At 35.7% G+C, this 23,908-nt stretch overlaps 2 protein-coding genes across 7 annotated transcripts in view; one reads left to right on the top strand and one right to left on the bottom strand.

Annotated features, from left to right (window-relative positions):
* Window positions 1-659: 659 nt before the first annotated feature.
* Window positions 660-23,083, bottom strand: LOC127833587 (uncharacterized). Of its 6 annotated transcripts, none has more exons than XR_008027499.1 (10): window positions 22,946-23,083; window positions 18,203-18,275; window positions 17,392-17,592; window positions 16,784-16,996; window positions 12,218-12,283; window positions 8,469-8,657; window positions 6,694-6,783; window positions 5,528-5,638; window positions 1,300-5,246; window positions 660-1,005 (listed from the first exon to the last, which is right to left on the bottom strand). XR_008027499.1 is itself a non-coding variant. In XM_052358957.1 (9 exons), the coding sequence occupies exons 2-9, from the start codon at window positions 18,185-18,187 to the stop codon at window positions 5,221-5,223; spliced, it is 900 nt and encodes a 299-aa protein (XP_052214917.1). In that variant the 5' UTR covers window positions 18,188-18,275; window positions 22,946-23,083; the 3' UTR covers window positions 660-5,220. The 6 variants fall into 6 exon arrangements, 4 of the variants coding, with proteins under 4 accessions (XP_052214917.1, XP_052214895.1, XP_052214902.1 ...); XR_008027500.1 differs by having other exon boundaries at window positions 660-1,627; window positions 1,773-5,246; XM_052358957.1 differs by having other exon boundaries at window positions 660-5,246; window positions 18,184-18,275.
* Window positions 23,000-23,908, top strand: part of LOC127833614 (leukocyte receptor cluster member 1 homolog) — a 30,489-nt gene continuing 29,580 nt past the window's right edge. Inside the window, exon 1 of the mRNA XM_052358979.1 lies at window positions 23,000-23,123. Within this exon, the coding sequence (XP_052214939.1) occupies window positions 23,101-23,123 (23 nt within the window). The 5' untranslated portion in view covers window positions 23,000-23,100. The remainder of the gene's footprint in view (window positions 23,124-23,908) is intronic.

The following is a 23,908-nucleotide window of genomic DNA, read 5'->3' as shown; positions in this document are numbered from 1 at the left end:
ACAACGGGCGAGGCATGGTATGGTATTGCGCAAGGGGGGGTTAGAGGGTTAGGGTTTGGGTTAGTGTTAGGGGTCGGGTTAGGGTTTGGGTTAGCCTAAACCCAACCCTAACCCTAACCCGACCCCTAACCCTTACCCTAACCCTTTTTGGGGGTTATCACCCCTGACCATGCCTCGCCCGTTGTAGTTTTCCGCCTCCCTTTCCTTATTAACACTCTAGTTTAAAAAAATTGTATTATTGATGTAGTTTTCTTTTGTGATATTATCTCATGGATGAAAATCTATCATTTTTTACTGAAACACTCCTAATAATTACTAAGAACACTGTCTGGTTTAATTATATGCTATAACAAAACCAATTTTGTATATTTATCAATTAAATTGGTATTGAAGTTTGAAAATCCATAAAATAACATGTAATTCTGTGTAAGCAGCACTGTCATAGAGATGGATCCTTGAACATGTGCCAAGTACAGCTTTATTTACTGAGTAACAACATGGATCCAAAGGGATATAATAATGCAGCCACAAATTAGCGTTAGCTTCCAATTAATTGATTTCAAATTAAACATTCCAAAATGCATGTGCAGCAAAAAGATGTTGGCATGTTCTTTGTATCAAAGTGTTTAAATGGGATAACATGTAGAACATAAGAACAATTTATTTCAAAATCCTTGTTCTTTTTTGTCACTATGACATTAATTTGTATTGATATTTCAACTGTAATATACACAAAACATGAATCTACATGTACCATGATAGGAAAATGACAAGCAAGAAAGAAACAAATATTTCATCATTAACATTTTTAATAAAGTAATTAATCATTTGACAATGTTTATACAACTTGGCAATCTTAACACACTCACAAAAATCATTTTAAACAAGGGCTGTTTGTAAAACATGCATGCCCCCCCCCCCCCCCATATGGGCTGTCAGTTGTAGTGGCAGCAATTGTGTGAATACGTTTTTTGTCACTGTGAGCTTGACCTTTGACCTAGTGACCTGAAAATCGATAGGGGTCATCTACCAGTCATGATCAATGTACCTATGAAGTTTCATGATTCTAGGCCTTATTATTCTTGAGTTATCATCAGGAAACCTCTACTGTTTCGAGTCACTGTGACCTTGACCTTTGACCTAGTGACCTGAAAATTTATACGGGTCATCTGCCAGTCATGATCAATGTACATGTACCTATGAAGTTTCATGATCCTAGGCCTAAGCATTCTTGAGTTTTCATCCAGAAACCATTTTACTATTTCAAGTCACTGTGACCTTGACCTTTGACCTAGTGACCTGAAAATCAATAGGGGTCATCTGCCAGTCATGATCAATGTACCTTTGAAGTTTCATGATCCTATGCCTAAGCATTCTTGAGTTATCATCTGGAAACCATTTTACTGTCTCTAGTCACTGTGACTCTGACCTTTGACCTAGTGACCTGAAAATCAATAGGGGTCATCTGTAAGTCATGATCAATGTTCCCATGAAGTTTCATTATTCTAGGCGTAAAACATTTTTGAGTTATCATCCGGATACCATTTTACTATTTCAAGTCACTGTGACCTTTGACCTAGTGACCTGAAAATCAATAGGGGTCATCTGCCAGTCATGATCAATGTACCTATGAAGTTTCATGATCCTGGGCCTAAGCATTCTTGAGTTATCATCCGGAAACCATTTTACTTTTTCGGGTCACTGTGACCTTGACCTTTGACCTAGTGACCTGAAAATCAATAGGGGTCATCTGCCAGTCATGATCAATGTACCTATGAAGTTTCATGATCCTAGGCCTAAGCGTTCTTGAGTTATCATCTGGAAACCATCTAGTGGACGGACGGACCGACGGACGGACCGACATGTGCAAAACAATATACCCCCCTCTTCTTCAAAGGGGGCATAAAAATCAACACAGACTAGCCATATTAAGAAAACAGTAAAATCAGACAACCTAGTACACCCAAGGTGACTTGAAATGCCGCATAGAAATCATGCCTCATAGAAATCAACTACTTAACTCTTTCAGTGCGGAACCGAATTTTGAAGGCCTTTGCAAACAGTTTGGATCCAGATGAGACGCCACAGAACGTGATGTCTCATCAGGATCCAAACTGTTTGCTATTTGGATAGTATTCTTTGAAAATAATCGAAGAAAATGCTAATTTTAGAAATTTAGCAGACGACATTTTAGCAGATGACAAATTTCCCAGCATGCAAAGGGTTAAGCAGGTTACACAGCACTGACATTATATTCACATATTTCCACTCAGCAAACCAGCATTGAATTATAAAGCACCACATGTGGCACATTTCATAAGTGGGCTGAAGTTAAAAAAATCTTAAAAGTAAATGAGTGCTCACAGGAGGTTTAATCACACTGTTGGTGCAAATAAAGACTTTGGAGTATGAAAATTTAAACAATAATTAGTTTATTTGAAAAATTAGAACAACCACACTATCGTCGCTGTCGTTCTCGAGACGGTTTTTTCTCTCTCCTGAAAAAATGGCATTTTGTACAAAATGCCAACTTTTCAGGAGAGAGAAAAAAACGTCCCATTTTTTTATAGGAAACCTCGTAGTTGCAAATATAAAAACAAAAAAAAACATTTTTGTCAAATTTGTCTAAACGAAACGAGTACCTATAGGTGAAATGGCGTCGCTACGACTTTTCGCCGGGAAAAAAGCCAACAATCATTCTACAACATTTCGTCACGTCATGTGGCTTTTTCAAGGGCTCTGATTGGCGCAGAGCTACGAGATATAGCACAAAACACGCGCAAGACTTCATATATTCGGAAAAGACGAAAAAAGTATTTTGAAAATTTTGGAGCTACGAGGTTTGAGAACGACAGCGACGCTATGCTTGTTTAGATGGATAACTGATATAAGAAGCTTCAAGCAAATTTTATATTCACACCACTTCGAATCTAATTTACATCTGTTATAAAAATAACAAAACAACTCAAGAATGAACACAATAAATGAAATGATCAAAATAAAAACACTGAGAACATACAAATACTATAAGCATTTAAATTGAATTTAATTGCTTATAAAACATACAGTGTTTAAAAGGATTTCAGTAAGTAATGGGCTGTGCCCTGGGAAAAGGGTGTTTAAATGTGACTGTGAAAAGTGACTTCCCAGATTAGCCTGTGCAGTCCACAAAAGCTAATCAGGAACTACACTTTCCACTTAAGTGATATTTTTCATTTCAAGAAAGTCTCTTTTTAGCAAAAATTCAGTTAAATAAGGCAGAAAGTGTTGTGTCCGATTAGCCTGTGCAGACTGCCCACAGCCCCCCCAAATGCAAATCACAGATGTTATAAAAAAATATCTCAAAACACACATTTACATATACAATAACATATTGACTTTGAACACATATAAACATTCTTAAAATACTTCCATGTGTCTATGACACTTGAACTTTTCAGATACCAATACTGGTAGATACCCTTTGAAGAATAAAAATATTTGAATATAACACCACGTTGGAAAATTAGATCAAAGACAGTACTACAGACAAACTGACTTATTGCTTATTTATCATTAAAAATAAGATGCAGGCATAGAATGATTGTCAGCAATAATTCGCAATTAATAAAAATAAACACAAAAGCAATGATTGTCAGCAATATTTCTCAATTAATGAAAATATACACAAAAGCAATGATTGTCAGCAATAATTCTCAATTAATAAAAATATACACAAAAACAATGATTTTCAGCAATAATTCGCAATTAATAAAAATATACACAAAAGCAATGATTGTCAGCAATAATTCGCAATTAATAAAAATATACACAAAAGCAATGATTGTCAGCAATAATTCTCAATTAATAAAAATATACACAAAAGCAATGAATGTTTAAACATGCAATACACAATAACAAGATCTTCAATAAATAAAAAATATATAGATAAAATATACAGATACATGTGAGATTATGAATCACTTATTTACAAAATGAGGACCCAGAAATCCTTGAACACTCACCTTTCAAAATAAAGCTCAGTGGTATAATATTTCAGACCTTTTTTGGGCTACGTTTAAATACAGTGACAAACATTGAACAAACTCGGTAGAGGACCATTATACCACGTTTCTTAACAAAACTAATACCTATAGGCTTTGTCATTTTACTGAGGATTTCTAAATTATGTTGCTGTATTAGTCTGTTATATTTTACCAAAACATAAAATATGCCTGGTGACCTTCATATGTAACAGACTGAAAAGATTTGGACACATTTAAATGGGTCGCTCAAGGACCACTCCTATGAAGTTTTGTTACAAGTTGTTTCCAGAAAACGTTTATACAGGCACTAACAAACGACGGCAGATACCATAGTATCCTGAATGCTTCCAGGAGCACTATGTTCTCATCTGATCTAACAAACAGAGGACTTCATGGTACCACATGCAAAATATGAAAGTATTGGCTTTGCAGTAGCAACATGCAAAAAACAAAAGCCAGTTATAATCCCATATTTTTAAAGGTATTCCCAATATCATTCTTTGTAAAAACTGTGACCCTTTTGGACCCTGTGACCTAATTTATTAATGCACCGAAACCATTCAAACAACTTTAAACAGACCACCAAAAGAACATTGCTATGAAGTTTTCGCAAATTCTGCTCAGCAATTAAGTTAATTTAGTTTTAAAAAAGTTCGTAGGAACATAATGGATACAAGTATTTACTGAGAGACAGACAACGGGGATCATGGTATTTCAATAGCTCACCATGAGCATGTTGTGCTCAGGTAAGCTAAAAGTGAAAGGTGAAATCCAAATATTAAAACAAGAGCACCGCATAACGGGTGCCACGCTCGGCTACGGGTACAGTTTTGAATAAATGAAAGCTTGTCGGAATATTTTTTTTAAAGGTCACAGTGACCTTGACCTTTGACCTAGTGACCCAAAAATGGGTGTGGCGTGTAGAACTCATCAAGGTGCATCTACATATGAAGTTTCAAATTTGTAGGTTGAAGCAATTTGATTTTAGAGCCAATGTTCAAATCCTTAACAAAATGTTAAGGTTTTAGCACGCGACGAGGACGGCGGACAACGAGCTGGCTATGACAATACCTCGGGTTTTCTTCGAAAATGCCGAGCTAACAACAATCCATAAATAGGTATAAATATGACACAAAGAAATTAACAATGCGTAATGCAAAACAAAGTAATTTGTTGGGAATATCTCACACTTCTGTTAGGAGCCAGGATTTTCTAATGCATCTGTAAAAAAAAAAAAATTATTCAACTGCAGCTTATAACATGGCAGTTAACAATTGATATCCATGTTTAAATTATTAGCTTATAAAGTAGCACATTAAATAAACAGTGCTAACTGCACCATTTAAAGAATGTCCTCTTCATGTTTGTGATAACTATTTCAAATTTAAACGCAATGAAAGTCTATTGTCACAATAAACATCTGTTGATACAAAAGCATCACAATAACAATAAAATAATTAAAATTAAGTATATTACAATATTGTTGATCAATTATACTTTACCAGATTTGGCTATTCTGTCTCCTATGATAACATTATTTTGAATGTTATTGGTAATGTGGTAATGGTTGCAGGATGGTCCACGTTTTGGGCACACACATCCACCATCCATTTCTGAAGACAAATAAAATAGAGAACATTTTATCAACAATTTCAGAAATTACAATTACATATATATATAGCTGACAATATTTAACACAATACTATTAAAACGCTTTTTTCATAAATTTGCTACTTCATTTGTTTTTTTGTATTTGCATGTGCATGTCTGCAAACATGTTTCATATGTTGAACAAAATTTAACAGTATTTTGGGGGAGACTTTCTGTCTTCATTATAAACAAAGATACATGAATGTTAATGAATGAATTTATCCAAAGTGGTTTTATCCAAATATGCACGCATGTGCGAACATTGGTATTTTCATGGTATACTTTAAATGTTTTAGTCATAACATGTAAAACATTTATAAAATGTCAGTTTGTACGTATATGCATATATGCTAGTGTAAAGATAAATTTCGAAAGCTACAACTCTTATCTGCAGTGGCCTTTTGTGAGGATACAGCATTTGAGAGAGAACAAGAAATGTGTTTGTCAGAAACACAATGCCCCCTATTTCGCCGCTTTGAAGCCATATGTTTGACCTTGAAGGATGACCTTGACCTTTCATCACTCAAAATGTGCAGCTCCATGAGATACACATGCATGCCAAATATCAAGTTGCTATCTTCAATATTGCAAAAGTTATGACCACTGTTAAAATTTTTGAACAGACGGATAGAATGACAGACTGACGGACAGTTAAAAAACTATATGCCACCCTTCGGGAGCATAAAAAACATTAAACACTGAAATAAAGTGATGCCAATCATTTGAGCAAACTTAGTAGATGACCACTATCTGATGTTGCATACAAAATATTTTACATACACACCATTTTACCTATCCGCTTTGTCCTTTCAGAGAAAAATGTAATTTTGCTAATAAAGTGTGTATATATATATATATATATATAAGTCTGACATCCATGGGCAGTATGGATGGTATTTGAAAAAACTTTGAGGTGGATATTTTCTGATGTTTTATACTAAATATCAAAGCTCTGGTCCTTTTTGTTACAGTGCATGTCATGCTGTATACATTACACATTATGCTCACTAAACAGTACCTGTTGTGCTGTTGGACTTGTGTGCCTTTGATGTGCTGGACAGTTTTCCTGCCATAACTGACGCATACTTGTCCAAGTCTTGTTCTGAAACTGCAGATTATAAGCTGTCATTATTACATGCATTAAATACATGGTAAAAGTATGTAAACTGAAAACTACATTTAGTCAAGTGATGCATCCATGAATAAGTGGATTATAAGTTAACCCTTTACCACTTAGATACAGGCATGTACTTGACACATTTATATTTGACACATTTGTATTTGACACATTTGTATTTGACACATATGTATTTGACACATATGCATTTGACACATTTGTATTTGACACATATGTATTTGACACATTTGTATTTGACACACTTGTATTTGACACATTTGTATTTGACACATATGTATTTGACACATATGTATTTGACACATTTGTATTTGACACATTTGTATTTGACACATTTGTATTCCTTAGAAATTTAAATTTAATTAAAGACCTTCCTTAGAGGATTCAAGTTCTAAAGATTTCATTTCAAAACCTTAGGGTAGTTGCTGATGAGCAGCAAACGGAATAAAAACCCGAACAGACTGCGAGTTACTCCCAGGCTGTTCTGGTTTTATGCTGGTTGCAAAAGCCATTTTCACTTTGCTTCTAATGGGGGAAAGGGTTAACACTTGTTAAAATATACTCTATCATGTCAAAAGGTATAGGTTTATTAAGACATCATCACTTATCCAATGCCGGAAAATAATTATTTGATTTGGAATATACGTCAACTTTAAGAATTGTTAAAACCATTTAGAAAGTAGAGCTTGGCTTGACCTTGACCTTAAAATAAGGTGATCAGATGAAGTGAGCAGATTCTAGAGAATCATAAGATTATTATGATATTCATTATAATTTAATACATATATGATGTATTGTCTTAAAAAAAGTTCTCAGGTATAAATATGACCACATCAGGTACCTAAATACCATAGAGGCAATCAAAAGCATATGTATTTGTCATTATTATTATAATGATCGTGTGTGCAAAATATTGACATATGACATCATTGCCCAGGTTACAAACAGCAAAGTTGCACTGTGCAGTAGTGCTGTATTTTATTTAAATGATGACACTGACCATAATTTAATACTGAAAAATTATTTACTACAAATTACTAGTGAAAATATTTTAAAGTCCTAACATTTCACATGAACTTATTAAAAAGAATTGATATATTCTGGATAAGTTTAATTTCCACAAAGCCCCTGCAACCCAACCCAAGCTAAACAAATTTTGACAAAGAGTGACAGAGCATTAAAAATAATTGATAACTCACTAGTTGATGCACCGTCTCAGAATGTTAAATACAATATAAAAAATAGCAAACCCTACTTTTGGCCTAACTGCAAAATAGTGACCAGACAGGCAGCCCAAAATAATCCATATAAAATTTTGGGCTGCCTGGCTGGTCATTTTTTTAAATACGACCCTCTGTGGGATTTTGTATTACTTAATTACTTTATTAATTACACCTGATATAGTATGTTGTACTGGGGTGAATAAAAGGTTCTGCAAAAAAAAACACTTTCCAAATTATTAGTTTTGAACAATTTATATTAGCTTGTCAGTAATTAAAGCTTGAGGCTAACAAAGACACTATGGAGGGTTTTTCCCTTGGCAGAACAAGAACTTGGTGAATTATGATAAAATCTCTAGAGCATTCCCAGGGTTGGTTACAGGGAGACACAATATCCACAAAGCCCCTGCAACCCAAGCAAATGATTAATAAACATACCATCTGATTTTGTTTTTATTTGCCATTCCTTCCCCCCAATCTTTTCAAGCACTCCATTTTTCTCCAGACAATATAAATATCTATTGACATCGCTTTTAGTTGAACCGATGTCTATTGCTTTGGCAACAAGGTGTGCCTTAACAGGCTTGCATTGTTTCTTCATATATTCTACAATTTTTGTCATTATGTCTGAAAATAAAATCAAAATATGTTACAATAAATAAAATCAAAATATGTTACAATTTTCTCATCAAAGCTTTACCAAAGTAGCTTTTGTTAATTCTTACACATTGCCTAGTAGGTCTTTTGCATAGTTAAAGATAAACTAGAGCTTTGTCACAGAAGTGACGAATACCCCCATATGCTGCATTGACACCGAATATTTTGCATGTTGTCTTCACAAAAAACAGCGGACACCATGCTCAATGTTTTAAACGCACTAAGTGACCCCGTGACCTAGTTTTTGACCCGGTATGGCACATGTTTGATCTTAACCGACACATCAACTAGAAACAACTTCTGACCAAATTTGGTGAAGATCGATCTACTTGAAGTAGAGACACCATGCTGGATGTTAAAAAACGCATTAAGTGACCCGTGACCTAGTATTTTGCACGGCATGGCCCATGTTCAAACTTGGCATAGAGATCATCAAGATAAAACTTCTGACCATGTTTGGTGAAGATATTGGATGAAAACTACTTGAATTAGAGAGCGGACACCATGCTGAATGTTTAAAACACACTAAGTTACCCCGTGACCTAGTTTTTGACCCGGTATGGCCCATGTTTGATCTTAACCTAGACATCATCTAGATACAACTTCTGACCAAGTTTTGTGAAGATGGGATGAAAATTACTTGAATTAGAGAGCACACACCATGCTCAATGTTTAAAACGCATTAAGTGACCCCGTTACCTAGTTTTTTACCCGGCATGACCCAAAGTCCAACTTGACCAAGACATCTAGATGCAACATCTGACCAAGTTTGGTGAAAATTGGATGAAAATAACTTGAACTAGAAATGGCGCCGCAGAATCCGACGCGTATCCTCACGCCGCATGTTTGACCCAGGGGCGCCCCAGGGTTGGTAATGGGGCCATGCATAGTTGAGATTGACCGTATTGTCATAGGAGAAGTTCAGTATCAATTAGAAGTGAATCTGTGTAGAAATGAAGAAGTTATAGTAAAAGGCAATTTTGGGTGGGTGGGGCCTATGGGGGCAGGGCGCCCCAGGGTTGGAAATGGGGCCATACATAGTTGAGATTGACCAAATTGTCATACGAAAAGTTCAGTATCAATTAGACGTGAATTGGTTCAGAAACGAAGAAATAATAGTAAAAGGCAATTTTTGGTGGGTGTGGCCTATGTGGGCAGGGCGCCCCAGGGTTGGTAATGGGGCCATAATTAGTTGAGATTGACCTAATGTCATAAGAAAAGTTCAGTATCAATTAGAAGTGAATCGGTGTAGAAATGACGGAGATATAGTACAAGGCAATTTTGGGTGGGTGTGGCCCATATGGGCGGGGCGCCCCAGGGTTGGTAATGGGGCCAAGCATAGTTGAGATTGACCGTATTGTCATAAGAGAAGTTCAGTATCAACAAGGGCTGTTTGTAAAACATGCATGCCCCTCATATGGGCTGTCAGTTGTAGTGGCAGCCATTGTGTGAATATGCTTTTTGTCACTGTGACCTTGACCTTTGACCTAGTGACATGAAAATCAGTAAGGGTCATCTGCGAGTCATGATTAATGTACCTATGAAGTTTCATGATCCTAGGCGTAAGCATTCTTGAGTTATCCGGAAACCATTTTACTTTGTCAAGTCACCGTGACCTTGACCTTTGACCTAGTGACCTGAAAGTCAATAGGCTTCATCTGCGAGTCATGATCAATGTACCTATGAAGTTTCATGATCCTAGGCGTAAGCGTTCTTGAGTTATCAGCCGGAAAATGTTTTACTATTTCGGGTCACCATGACCTTGACCTTTATCCTAGTGACCTGAAAATCACAAGGGATCATCTGCGAGTCATGATCAATGTACCTATGATGTTTCATGATCCTAGGCATAAGCGTTCTTGAGTAATCATCCAGAAACCGTTTACTATTTCGAGTCACCATGACCATGACCTTTGACCTAGTGACCTGAAAATCAATAGGGGTCATCTGCGAGTCATGATCAATGTACCCATTAAGTTTCTTGATCCTAGGCATAAGCGTTCTTGAGTTATCATCTGGAAACCATTGTACTATTTCGGGTCACTGTGACCTTGACCCTTGACCTAGTGACCTGAAAATCAGTAGGGGTCATCTGCGAGTCATGATTAATGTACCTATGAAGTTTCATGATCCTAGGCATAAGCGTTCTTGAGTTATCATCCGGAAACCATTTTACTATTTTGGTTGACCTTTGACCTTGTGACCTGAAAATCAATAGGGGTCATTTGCGAGTCATGATCAATGTTCCAATGAAGTTTCATGATCCAAGGCATAAGCGTTCTTGAGCTATCATCCGGAAACCATTTTACTATTTTGGGTCACCTTGACCTTTGACCTAGTGACCTCAAAATCAATAGGGGTCATTTGCGAGTCATGATAAATGTACCTATGAAGTTTCATGATCCTAGGCCTAAGCGTTCTTGAGTTATCATCCAGAATCCATCTGGTGGACGGACGGACATACGGACGGACCGACATGTGCAAAACAATATACCACCTCTTCTTTGAGGGGCACAATCAGAAGTAAATCTTTGTAGAAATGAAATAATTATAGTAAAAGGCAATTTGGGGTTGTGTGACCTATGTGGGCGGGGCTCCCCAAGGTTGGTTATGGGGCCATGCATAGTTGAGATTGACCGTATTGTGATTAGAAAAGTTCAGTATCAATTTGAAGTGATTTGGTGTAGGAATGAAGAAATTAAAGTAAAAGGTCATTTTGAGTGGATGTGGTCTGTGTGGGAGGGGCGCCCCAGGGTTGGTAATGGGGCCATGCATAGTTGAGATAGACCGTATTGTCATAAGAGAGGTTCAGTATCAATTTGAAGTGAATCGGTGTAGAAATGAAGAAATTAAAGTAAAAGGCAAATTTGGGTGGGCGTGGTCTATGTGGTAGGGGCACCCGAGGGTTGGTAATGGGGCCATGCATAGTTGAGATTGACTGTATTGTCATAAGAAAAGTTCAGTATCAATTTGAAGTAAATCGGTGTAGAAATGATGAAGTTAATGTAAAATATAAAAAAACAAGAGATGTGTTTGTCAGAAACACAATCCCCCTTCTGTGCCGCTTTGAAGCCATGACCTTGACCTTTCACCACTCAAAATGTGAAGCTCCATGAGATACACATGCATGCCAAATATCAAGTTGCTATCTGAAGTGACATAGAAGTTATGAGCATTTTTCGTGAAACCTTAACGCAAAGTGCGAAGGAAGGACAGACGGTCGGATCACTATATGCCCTCCTTAGGGGGCATACAAATGAGTGAAAATCTATGACCCAGCCCCACCCCAACCCCCATAACTCTTCACCCAGGGGTCAGATCAAAATTCCAAATAGTGCAGGGTCGCACATATGCTCATAGCTACCATGTGTGTAAGTTTCAAGGCTCTAGTGCTTATAGTGTAGGAGGAGGACATAAAAATGTGACATTTTCAATACTGATGAAGTTATGCAGATACAGGTCCATGGTCAACCATAGCCATGTGATAACATTAAATACAATTATATTTTTTATATGAGTTTTATATTTACCAAAATACTGGTCCTTATCTGAACCCAACACTGTCATGGAAGTTGAACTCTCATTCCTAGATGTAACTGAAAAACAAATATGTAGCTTATAGACTTTCCTTACACAACACTTTTTAAACTTGAATATCTCACTTATGAATAAAAAAATTATTTTAAGATTGTACATGATATTATTTGACTACACACTGTGCAAGCTCGCGATAAAATCATTCACTCTTGATGATTGGATGCTTTAGCATAAAGGGTAGGTATCATTTCATCATTTTGCATGTGGAAATTGTGAAACGCTATATAATTATATTTTTATTTCGATTTCAACATTCTAGGTGGATTCTTAGACCAGGAAAACATAACATTCATTAAAATAACAATATGGCTAGCATGAATATTCTGTATGATGCAACCGTGCAATTGGCATGTTGCAGGCTGCCTTCACCCACCTGCTTAAGGGTCCAATCGTCAGGGATGAATGCTTTAATCCTGTGATTGCACACAATGTAGGAACAAATGATCACATGTACAATTTTAAATCAAAATATTTATTTATAACTGAGAAATCAAGTTTAAAATTGTTGCAATAGAAAAAGTCACAAAGTGTAGGCCCTTGTGGAAGGGTGACGAACATCCCTCAAAATTTTATGAAAAACTGTATGCCTTCGATTAGAAAGAGATGTTCTCACGTTGTTACAGACACACAAGGAATAAGCCACTCAAATTTGTTTATATTTTCACAATATTATTAATTTACATTGTTTGATTTTGAGTTTTACTTTTGAAATGATTTTTTTTATTTTTTAAGTTTTATTCTTCTTTGCAAATCAATTTCAATTATATTTACAGTATATTGCATATAAACTGGACAATAATGACTGCTATATTGAGCTTGCTATAAATTGCCTATTTCAAATATAACATCAACATTTTAATTGAATTAAGAAGGAAAAAAGTACTTTGTCATAATTAGGAATTTAAATCTAGTGGATAGTACAAATTAAAGTAACAATCACGCTAAAAAATATTGAATATTTCGTTAAATAAAGCTAACCCATAAACAAATCAATGTTCCTTTTAGCAAAATAAAAATTTCAACGTAAGATGTTGTCTGGTTGAATTGATTGAACGAGATACAAAATGCTAGTTTTTATTTTTTGTGGCCACAAATAATTCCATTTATATCTCCCGTGAAATATCCGAACATTTACGGGCGAACACGAGATTGGATACGGTAAGCGTCGGAAGCATGACGTAGCTCTCATGAATAATCATTCTGTGAAATCAAAATGAATTCTGGGTAACTGGAACTTAGCGAATGCGAAAATGGCTTGTATAAATTATGCAAATGAACGCAACCCGAATGAATCCGATCCTGACTCAAAGGCGAAAGTAGATTACATCGTGGAACGATATTTAGATATTTAGATACTTAAAACTTGCCAAATGCTTGTAATATAACGTTTTTACATCAATGTTACTTGTTTTTAGGGTCTTCCTATTGTAATTAACCATCGTATGGTACTATTTGTTGTTGAATGTTTATATATAGCATAATACAGTAGCCGTATGTATTGGTGAGCGTGATAGTGACTTTAAAAGTAAAATCTTCTAAGACAGAGTTAATTCATATTTGATCATTGTTCAAGAGACAAAAATATGAGTCATCCTGAAAAATTAACATAACGTTTTGACATAATTTAACTTTTGATCATTAAATTACGAGGTTTATCAATTGATCATAAATGCCTATTTCCATGTGATCAATGTCTAATCAATTCAGTGTAAACAAGGGACAAATTTGTCACAAAACCAGGATTTCATTGTGAAAAAAGTCTGATAAAGGGAGAAAACTTAAACTGAACTTTTGAACTGAACAAACAAAATTATCCACCTTTGTTTCAAAATAAATTAATTTTTAGTCGTGGCGACCTTGACCTTGAAGATATTGACATGATTCTTTCGTGCGACACACCGTCGGCGTGTGATGGTGAACAAATGTGCCAAATGATTTAAAAATCTCACAACGAATGACATAGTTATGGCGCAGACAACCTCATTTATGGCCATTTTTGACCTTTCAACTCAAAGTGTGACCTTGACCTTGGAGATATTGACGTAATTCTTTCGTGCCACACACCGTCTAATGATGGTGAACAATTGTGCCAAATGATCTTAAAATCTCACAATGAACGACAAAGTTATGGCCCGGACAAGCTTGTTCCGCCCGCCCTCCAGCCTGCCGACATTCGCCAATCTAATAACCAGTTTTTTCCTTCGGAAAAGCTGGTTAAAAATACAATGTTTTAACAAGATTCATGTCTGAACTGAATGTGAGCAGCAGTATTTGACTTAGCAATATCCATTTTTTTGCAATTACATTAAGGATTTTCTCACAGACTATAACTATGCAATCTGCTTGGACGTCATATCCACTCATCTAGTAAACATATGTAATGAAGCAGCTGTTCCAATAAAAATAAAAAAATCACCTCAAATTGAATTTCAAGTTTTCAAAAAACAGAACAGAAATGACTTTTACATTTCTTTATGAATTTTGTACTTAAATAATAAACCACACCATACTTCCTGTATTTCATATACAAGAAGGGGCAAATGTTATATGCATGTTTCATGAACATTGGGTGATAAATGTATAAACTCTAGAGTGTTTTACTAAATCAATAAGGAAAACCGCCCAACCCCCTTTGGCAACCATGTTTTTCAATGGACCAGAACCAATTTTTAACATAACAACAAACATCACCAGCAAGTTTCATGATAAACAAGATGTGTTTGTGAAACACAATGTCCCCCCCATATATTGGTTCTTTGACCTTGAAGGATGACCTTGACCTTTCACCGCTCAAAATGTGCAGCTCCATTAAATACACATGCATGCCAAATATCAAGTTGCTATCTTCAATATTGCAAAAGTGCATATAAAATGAGCAATTTCGACCCATAAATTTGACCTTTGACCTTAATGGATGACCTTTACCTTGACCTTTCACCACTCAAAATGTGCAGCTCCATGAGATACACATGCATGCCAAATATGAAGTTGCTAACTTCAATATTGCAAAAGTTATGGCAAATGTTAAAGTTTGACGCAAACCAACAAACAAACCAACAGACAGGGCAAAAAAATATGTCACCAACTATAGTGGTGGGAGACATGTTTGACCTTAAACTTTCACCACTCAGAATGTGCAGCTTCATGAGATACACATGTATGCCAAATATCAAGTTGCTATCTTCAATATTGAAAAAGTGTATATAAAATGAGCGATTTTGACCAATATATTTGACCTTTGACCTTAATGGATGACCTTGACTTTTCAACACTCAAAATGTGCAGCTCCATGAGATACACATGCATGCCAAATATGAAGTTGCTAACTTCATAATTGCAAAAGTTATGGCAAATGTTAAAGTTTGATGCAAACCAACAAACAAACAAACCAACAGACAGGGTAAATACAATATGTCCCCCACTATAGTGGTGGGGGACATAAAAAATCAAAACAGTATAACTTAAAAGGTGTTCAGAAGGTTTCATAAACACCATATTAGGGAAACTGCCTTCCCCCTGGCAGCCATGTTTTTCTACAGACCATAACCATTTGCAAACATGGCCGATATTTCATTAGGATTAATTTTCTTTGCTAGTTTTAAGAACATTTGGCAATAAATGCATCATCTAAAGTATTCACAAGGTTTTAATGAAGCCATTAAAGCAAAACTGCACCAACCCCTGGCCAGCGTGGTATCCAACAGACCAGAATCGTTTTCAAACTCAGCTGAGATATCATCAGCACAAATGTTTTGTTTAAGTTTAAAGATGATTGGGTTATAAATGTGGACTCTAGAGAATTCACAAGCCTTTTTTTTATTTTATTTTAATTTTATTGCCTAGCAATTCATGTTATCTGACCCCATTTCGAAGTTCAACATATATTATTGGAACATATGCTCTATGCAAGTTTCATGAAGATTAAGCAATAAACGAGGCCAGTACAGTTTTGTAAAGGCAGACAGCAGAAGATAAAACAAGGGATGTGTTTGTGAAACACTATGTCCCCGTATATTTGACCTTTGACCTTGAATGATGACCTTGACCTTGACCTTTCACCACTCAAAATGTGCAGCTCTATGAGATACACATGCATGCCAAATATGAATTTGCCAACTTCAATATTGCAAAAGTTATTGCAAATGTTAAAGTTTGCACAAACAAACACACAAACCAACCAACCAACAAACCAACCAACAGACAGGGCAAAAACAATATGTCCCCCACTATAGTAATGGGGGACATAAAAAGCTTGTCGTGAGAAGTTTGCACTCAGATGACCTAAAATGTGAAATTAATTGAAGAATAACTATTCCTCATACATATAAAGTTTTCACTTGCAAGTTCTAGCATACATTTGCAGAATGTAGCTGTATTAAAAAACTTATGATATAATCCAACTAATGTTAAGAACATGTGTGACATTTTTATACTAGCACTAATATGATATTACAAACTGCAATGAAATGTCATCAAAAAGCATGTCATAATGTACCCACCTACAGCTCTGTCGGTTCTTAATACTATGGCTGAATCTTGGCCAACACTGAACGACTGGAGCCTTGCAGTATCGAGGTCAGTACCACTAGAGAATGCAGGGGTACAGCCTTGAGATCTAGCCTCCCCACTAGCAACTGGTCTGACTGGAGATCTACCAGAGCTTTCAACTTTATTCTGGTAGGATGCCCTTCTGATTGTTGCATTTCCTTTATCTATAAAACAGTGTTCCATCATATGCAATAGTTTTTAATTGTACACTTATTTAATTCAGCACAAGGCCATTTTAATTAGGAAATGCTCATCATCTGAGAAATATTTTGACTTAAGTGTCAATCCTGGTTTTACTATGAAGCTGATAGGTAAAATTTACAGAGTAAGTGTTAAGTGTAAAGAATAAACCAAAGGCTATCTATTATTAATGTGTTAAATCATATTATTGTTATAAGCATCTATAATGTTGATATTAATTTTCACAAAAACTATCCAAAATTAATATCAGTTAACAATTTAATATTAACTGGTAATGAAATGTCAGTAACATATATATTAGGCATTGTTTTAATAACACACAACACGCAATATGCACCAGACAAAGGCAATTACTTACCATTATCTAATTGAGACACCCTCTCTTTAAGCATATATTTATTGTCAGATACAGTCAAAATGTCATTATCGCACATTGCTTTGACTGCTTTCGCTACTGACTCTTCTTTGCTTCTAAGACCTTCTGTAGTAGCACAAAGGTTGCCTACGGACAGAGGTCCTTTAGCTTCTTCAAATATTGTGAATAGAACACCAAATAGGCCTGGAAGGCAAAAATAACAATTATTTTTTTGCAAACTGAAATCTGTCTGACATCAGAACAGCCGATAGAGATTAGTAAGACAAATTCAGTATGAAAGATAGCACTAATTAACTGAGAATCAGTGTGTATGTAAGGCAGATAAAAGTTTTATAGTAAAACAGTTCATTAGCATAAATATGTGCCTGTTGTAAAAAAATATACCCAATATCTGGAGAGTTTGGTGAAGATTCTGTAAAAAGTGAATGAGTTAACAGAGCTGAAACAGCAAATTTTGATCTTTTTGTATAAAACAAGGGAAATATTTTTCAAGTGCCTGGCACAATATGGCCTCCATTCCAGGTAAACAAACGTTTCCATTCATAAGGCCCCGCATTTGGACCCCAGGGTAAGCCCATTTTTTGTAATCTTTTTCCTTGTTATTAAAATGTTTAAATAACTTTACAAATATTTCAACTTTGTTAGCACTATATAAACTGATTTCAAAAATACGATAATCTTTAAACAAGTCTTTGAACAAGTTCTTCTATATTGTGAAATTGTTTATCGGTACATGTGCACACACATGAACAGCAAAGGTTATAATGACCCTACCCATGCGTTGATGAATTACCTTCCATGTCAGTGTCTTGGCTATTCATCTTCAAGAAAGTGACCATGCAAAACTTCTATTAACAAATCTGTTCCTGTAATGATAGATATATGCAAGGCTGGATTAGTATGTTTTTTCAAGTTTTTACAAGTTGTAATGTATTTGATGATTATCTCATGATTTTATTGTTTGTTGGACAGTAGGTCATGTTTATTCCAGGGTGATGCTTTGATTTTTAATAATGTGTCACACAATTATGTTAGTTTGATCATTGATTAATAATAGCTTTATCAAATGTTTTATATGCCTCTTATTTTCAATAAAAATATATAAATATTTTAAGAACAACATGCGCAAGAGTTTTGTTTTTCCATTAAGTTACTTTTTTCAGAACAAGCACAAGCGCATAAGTACAAATCTTAGCAACCAATCAGAAAGGGCCGATACTAAGAGACAATTGAACATGAAAAAGAATACAACAGAGAGCCAAGTCTTATATAGCCAATATTTTGTCAAAGCATTGCAGATTTAAATGCAGTTTTCATTGTAATGTCAAAGAGTATACATTTAACTATACATTGGCATGCGAATTTGTGTATTTGTTCACCCTCAAAATTTAGATGCATATATTAAGAGGGCTGATACTACGGTTAGAGCAACAAAACTTCAACAGACTGCTTATAGGCGTCAAAACCGGACACTCGAGGATACAGGATTACTACATGGACCTCATCTGGATCTGGATAGTTAACTTACGTCGAAGATACAAATTCTGGCTTTTACTCAACGGAAGTGAGTGGGCGATTTGACACTATTGATGTTGGAAAACTCTGGTTTTGAAAGTTTCTATAGTTTGAGAATTCACAATATCGTCACTAAGTTTATTCCACTCAGGCATAGTTCTCACAAAGAAAGAGCTTTTAAATGTATTAGTTGTTGCTGGAATTATTTGAAAGCACTGAGAGTTATTGTTCACTTGATTGCACACGAAGTTCTGATGTTTATAGTCCTCATATTTCTTAGCCCTGATTGTACGTTTAGGCCTTAGTGGCTTAAGGTAGTATTCAATTGGGATGACTGGTACGCGCCCTTTCACCACCTTGTACAAGAGTGTCAGTCTGTGGGCCTGTTGTCGGTCTTGGAGTGGTGGGAAGTCCAGCTTTTGAAGCAGTGTTTTTTTTCCTTCTTTGGACGGGTCCGGTAAACGGACCCGTTCCCAATGACCTATGGACTAATTCCCAAAATGAACCGGACCCGTACCAATTTAAAAACAAGAGCACCGCCTTGCGGGTGCAGACCGCTCATCTATTTTCTTTTTAAAGGTGAAGGGACTCTCATTTTCAATCACAAAGGAGGGAGGGGTGGAAAGAAGAGGGGTGTATAGTGTGGGGGTGTGGACATTTATAACATTATCTTCCAAAAATGCGGGGAAAAAAAATGCAAAAAAATTGCAAAAAAAAATTTCAGGGGGGGGGGGGGGGGGGTTTCTTTGGTGCGATGGTTGGACGGTATTTCAAACATTAAATAATAAAAATAAATATTTGTGTTTTTTAACAGTTTCAAAAAAAAACATTGGGGGTGGTGGGGTGGGGGGTATAGTGTTAGGGTGTGGTAGTCATTTGTGAGATGATCTTAAAAGAAAAAAAAAAATAGGGGAGGGGAATTCGGGGGGAAGGGGGGGGTGGGGGGGAAATTCTTGGGTGCGATGGTTGGACGGTATTTCAAACATAAAATAATTAAAAAAAATATTTGTGTTTTTAACCGTTTCAAAAAAAAATTGGGGGGTGGGGTAGGGGGGGGTATAGTGTGAGGGTGTGGTGGTCATTTGTGAGATGATCTTTAAAAAAAAAAAATTAGGGGGGGGATTCGGGGGGGGGGGGGGGAGGGGGGGGCACGAGGGATGGTTTGGGTGGAGTCTATTGTGGTTTGTCAGATAAGAGTAGTTTTGTCAAAGTATCAATCAAATCTAATCATAAATAAAGAAGTTATGGCAATTTAAGCAAAAATTAATAATTTGACCTTGAGAGTCAAGGTCATTCAAAGGTCAAGGTAAAATTCAACTTGCTAGGTACAGTAACCTCATGATAGCATGAAAGAATTTGCAGTTTGAAAGCAATAGCCTTGATCCTTTAGAAGTAAAGTGGATCGAAACACAAAATTTAACCATATATTCAAAGTTACTAAGTCAAAAAAGGGCCATAATTCCGTAAAAATGACAACCAGAGTTATGCAACTTGTCCTTTTACTGTACCCTTATGATAGTTTGCGAGTGTTCCAAGTATGAAAGCAATATCTATGATACTTTAGGGGTAAAGTGGACCAAAACACAAAACTTAACCAAATTTTCAATTTTCTAAGTATAAAGGGCCCATTATTCCGTCCAAATGCCAGTCAGAGTTACATAACTTTGCCTGCACAGTCCCCTTATGATAGTAAATAAGTGTTGCAAGTATGAAAGCAATAGCTTTGATACTGTAGGAATAAAGTGGACCTAAACACAAAACTTAACCAAATTTTCTAAGTATAAAAAGGGCACATAATTCTGTCAAATACCAGTCAGAGTTACATTACTTTGCCTGCACAGTCCCCTTATGATAGTTAGTAAGTGTTGCAAGTATGAAAGCAATAGCTTTGATACTTAAGGAATAAAATGGACCTAAACACAAAACTTAACCAAAATTTTCAATTTTCTAAGTATTAAAAAGGCACATAATTATGTCAAAATGCACGCCAGAGTTATCTAACTTTGCCTGCCCAGTCCCCTCATGATAGTAAGTAAGTGTACCAAGTTTGAATGCAATAGCATTAATACTTTCTGAGAAAAGTGGACCTAAACGCAAAACTTAACCGGACACCGACGCCGACGCCAAGGTGATGACAATAGCTCATAATTTTGTTTTAAAAAATAGATGAGCTAAAAAGAAAAAAAAGAAAAACAAACAAACTTTTAATCCTCAATTGCGAATTTTTGAGTCCCATTTGGGAAAAATATATACTTTTTTTCCAATGGGAATGGGGCTGGATACCAGCCCTGATTTTTAACGAAAAAAAACACAAAGCACTTCCATGTACACTTGAATGCCTTAAGAGGGTTGTTTATTGTGTTGTTTTCTTTCAACTTGATTGTTGATTTAATTTACAATATTAAAAGAGAAATGAATCAGCAGGATTCAAAATGCACATCTTGTATTCAGCAATTTAAAAAGGTAAAATAAGGCAACTAATTACAACACCATCTGTGTTCCAATAACACGTTGTTGTTTGTGCAAGACAGTGAATAAAAGTTTATGTTGCTTTCCTGTGTCATTTAAAGCTGAAACAAGAGATGTGTTTGTCAGAAACACAATGCCCCCTATTGCGCTGCTTTGAAAAAAAAATTACCTTTCACCTTTGACCTTGAAGGATGACCTTGACCTTGAATTTCCACCACTCAAAATGTGCAGCTTCATGAGAACACCGCTTAGAAAAAATATTGTTGTTTTTTTTTACCTTTTACCTTGAAGGATGACCTTGACATTGAACTTCTACCACTCAAAATGTGCAGCTTCATGAGAATGCCGCTTTGAAAAAAAATTAAAAAAATTGACCTTTGACCTTGAAAGATGACCTTGACCTTGAACTTCCACCACTCAATATGTGCAGCTTCATGAGAATGCCGCTTTGAATTTTTTTTTTTTATCTTTGACCTTGAAGGATGACCTTGACCTTGAACTTCCACCACTCAAAATGTGCAGCTTCATGAGATACACATGCATGCCAAATATCAAGTTGCTATCTTCAATATTAAAAAAGTTATGGCCAATGTTAAAGTTTTCGGACGGACAGACGCCATATATTTAACATTTGACCTTAAAGGATGACCTTGACCTTCACCTTTCACCACTAAAAATGTTAAGCTCCATGAGATACACATGCATGCCAAATATCAAGTTGCTGTCTTCAATAGTGAAAAAGTTATGGCCAATGTTTTTTTCGGACGGACGGACAGACTGACTGACATACTGACGGACATTTCAACTGCTATATGCCACCCTACCGGGGGCATAAAACGTTAAACGAAGTAATTAAAATACCATTCTTCAATTGGTACAATTCACAACTTGATTTTCCCAATTTGAAGATTTTGCGACTCCTTTTTTTCCCAATTTTGAAGACTTCACAATGCGAAAAAATCCAAATGGCATGGGTACCGGACCCGTTCCCAATTGGGTGAAAAAGCATGAAGCATGTCTGTGATACAGTCCGTCTGTCTGGAGCTGTAGTTGCTGGTGATGAACCTTGCGGCTGAACGCTGGACACGCCTGTTTGGTGGAATGGATCCCATTGGACACTGGCGTATTCAAGTTTGCACCAGACAATTGCTAGGTAAGCTTTTCTATGGCTGCAGTTTGAAGGGCAGTGTCTGAAGTTTCTTCTGAGAAATCCAAGAGTGGAGTTGGCTCGCCAGTATTTGGGGCATAACATCACCAATTTTAATGCAGTTTGTGTTGATATGTCCAAGACTACACATTGAACTATAGATTGACGTATTAAACATGTACGTTTTTCAATCTTTTCACTTTAAATATTTATATGTTTTCATTAAGAGGACCGATACTACAGTCTAACATGCTAGCAAATGTTTTTTAATCTTTGAAAATTTAAGTGATGATCAGTTAAAACCATCATAAGATTTTTAAATGAAACATCAGTGATGTCAGAGACGGGTAAAATCGATGTCAAGCTAAAATATTGAAATTCGAGTGCAATATTTTAGATGCTTACCTACAATCTATTTCTAGAAGCTTTCGATGACTGTCAGAACATGGGAAATTCCGAATTTGATTCGGAAGTCCGCGGACATAATCTTGGCCACCCGATAATCTAATTGAACAACAACAACATCAAACAAAAACAGCTTTAAATGATATAAGACAAAAATGAATATTTTACCACATAAAAGGTAAATTCATCGTGTATTATGTATATCAGTATATGAACTACGATTGTTTGTTTTTGTTAAATTAAAAATGTTTCAACACTTATGTTTCCATTCTGCAAAATTTTATTAATATAATATTGACAATACATCCGGACGAATATTTTCGGATCAGTTTTAATGATGAACCATTTATTATGAACCATTAAGGCGCCAATTTTTTTTTTAACTACACATATTTCCTTGTTTTCACATTTGCAGTCTTCACAATATTAATTTGCCTTTTTAAAAATAAATTCTGGACAATGATAAATGCCCTGGTGATTGCATGCCTGGCAAATAAAATATTTTATATTGGGTTGCACTTAAACGCGGACCAATCTGAGGACTATATAGATTATATAGTGATCTTGGGACCATATAGACAAAGAAGGATTATCAAATCTGCGGACAATATAGACAAAGAAGGATAATATCGAATCTGCGGACGATATGAACAAAGAAGGAAATGGGAGACAATATGGATTGTTAGTGAACAATGGTTTTGCAATTGTTCACGCGTTATGTTTTTTTACTTGAATATTTAAAAGTAAACATTTTAAGTTATTTTGCTTTTATTATAAGAAATTCACATTTTTTCATAAACACCAACACAAGTAGGTTTAATGCTTTAGTAACAATACAGTAAAGAATTGCAATCATAAAAGAATCATAATAAACACAATGACAAGCAGGAATATATTACTATAGAATATTAATGTATGTTGCAATTTGCGCAAACAGTACATATACAAAGAAGGAATCTGCGG

Source organism: Dreissena polymorpha, chromosome 1 (assembly GCF_020536995.1).
Source record: "Dreissena polymorpha isolate Duluth1 chromosome 1, UMN_Dpol_1.0, whole genome shotgun sequence".
Taxonomy (NCBI): Eukaryota; Metazoa; Mollusca; class Bivalvia; order Myida; family Dreissenidae; genus Dreissena; species Dreissena polymorpha.
This window is presented reverse-complemented; position numbering and strand designations above follow the sequence as displayed.

Excerpts from the sequence above, each read along its gene's own strand:
- LOC127833587 (XM_052358935.1), bottom strand. The coding sequence starts at position 18,248 with ATGGTCACTTTCTTGAAGATGAATAGCCAAGACACTGACATGGAAG. Across the intron at positions 16,997-17,391 it reads GGTGTCTCAATTAGATAATG|ATAAAGGAAATGCAACAATC; the intron begins GTAAGTAATTGC and ends ACTGTTTTATAG. Across the intron at positions 8,658-12,217 it reads AGATAAGGACCAGTATTTTG|ACATAATGACAAAAATTGTA; the intron begins GTAAATATAAAA and ends TTTTATTTTCAG.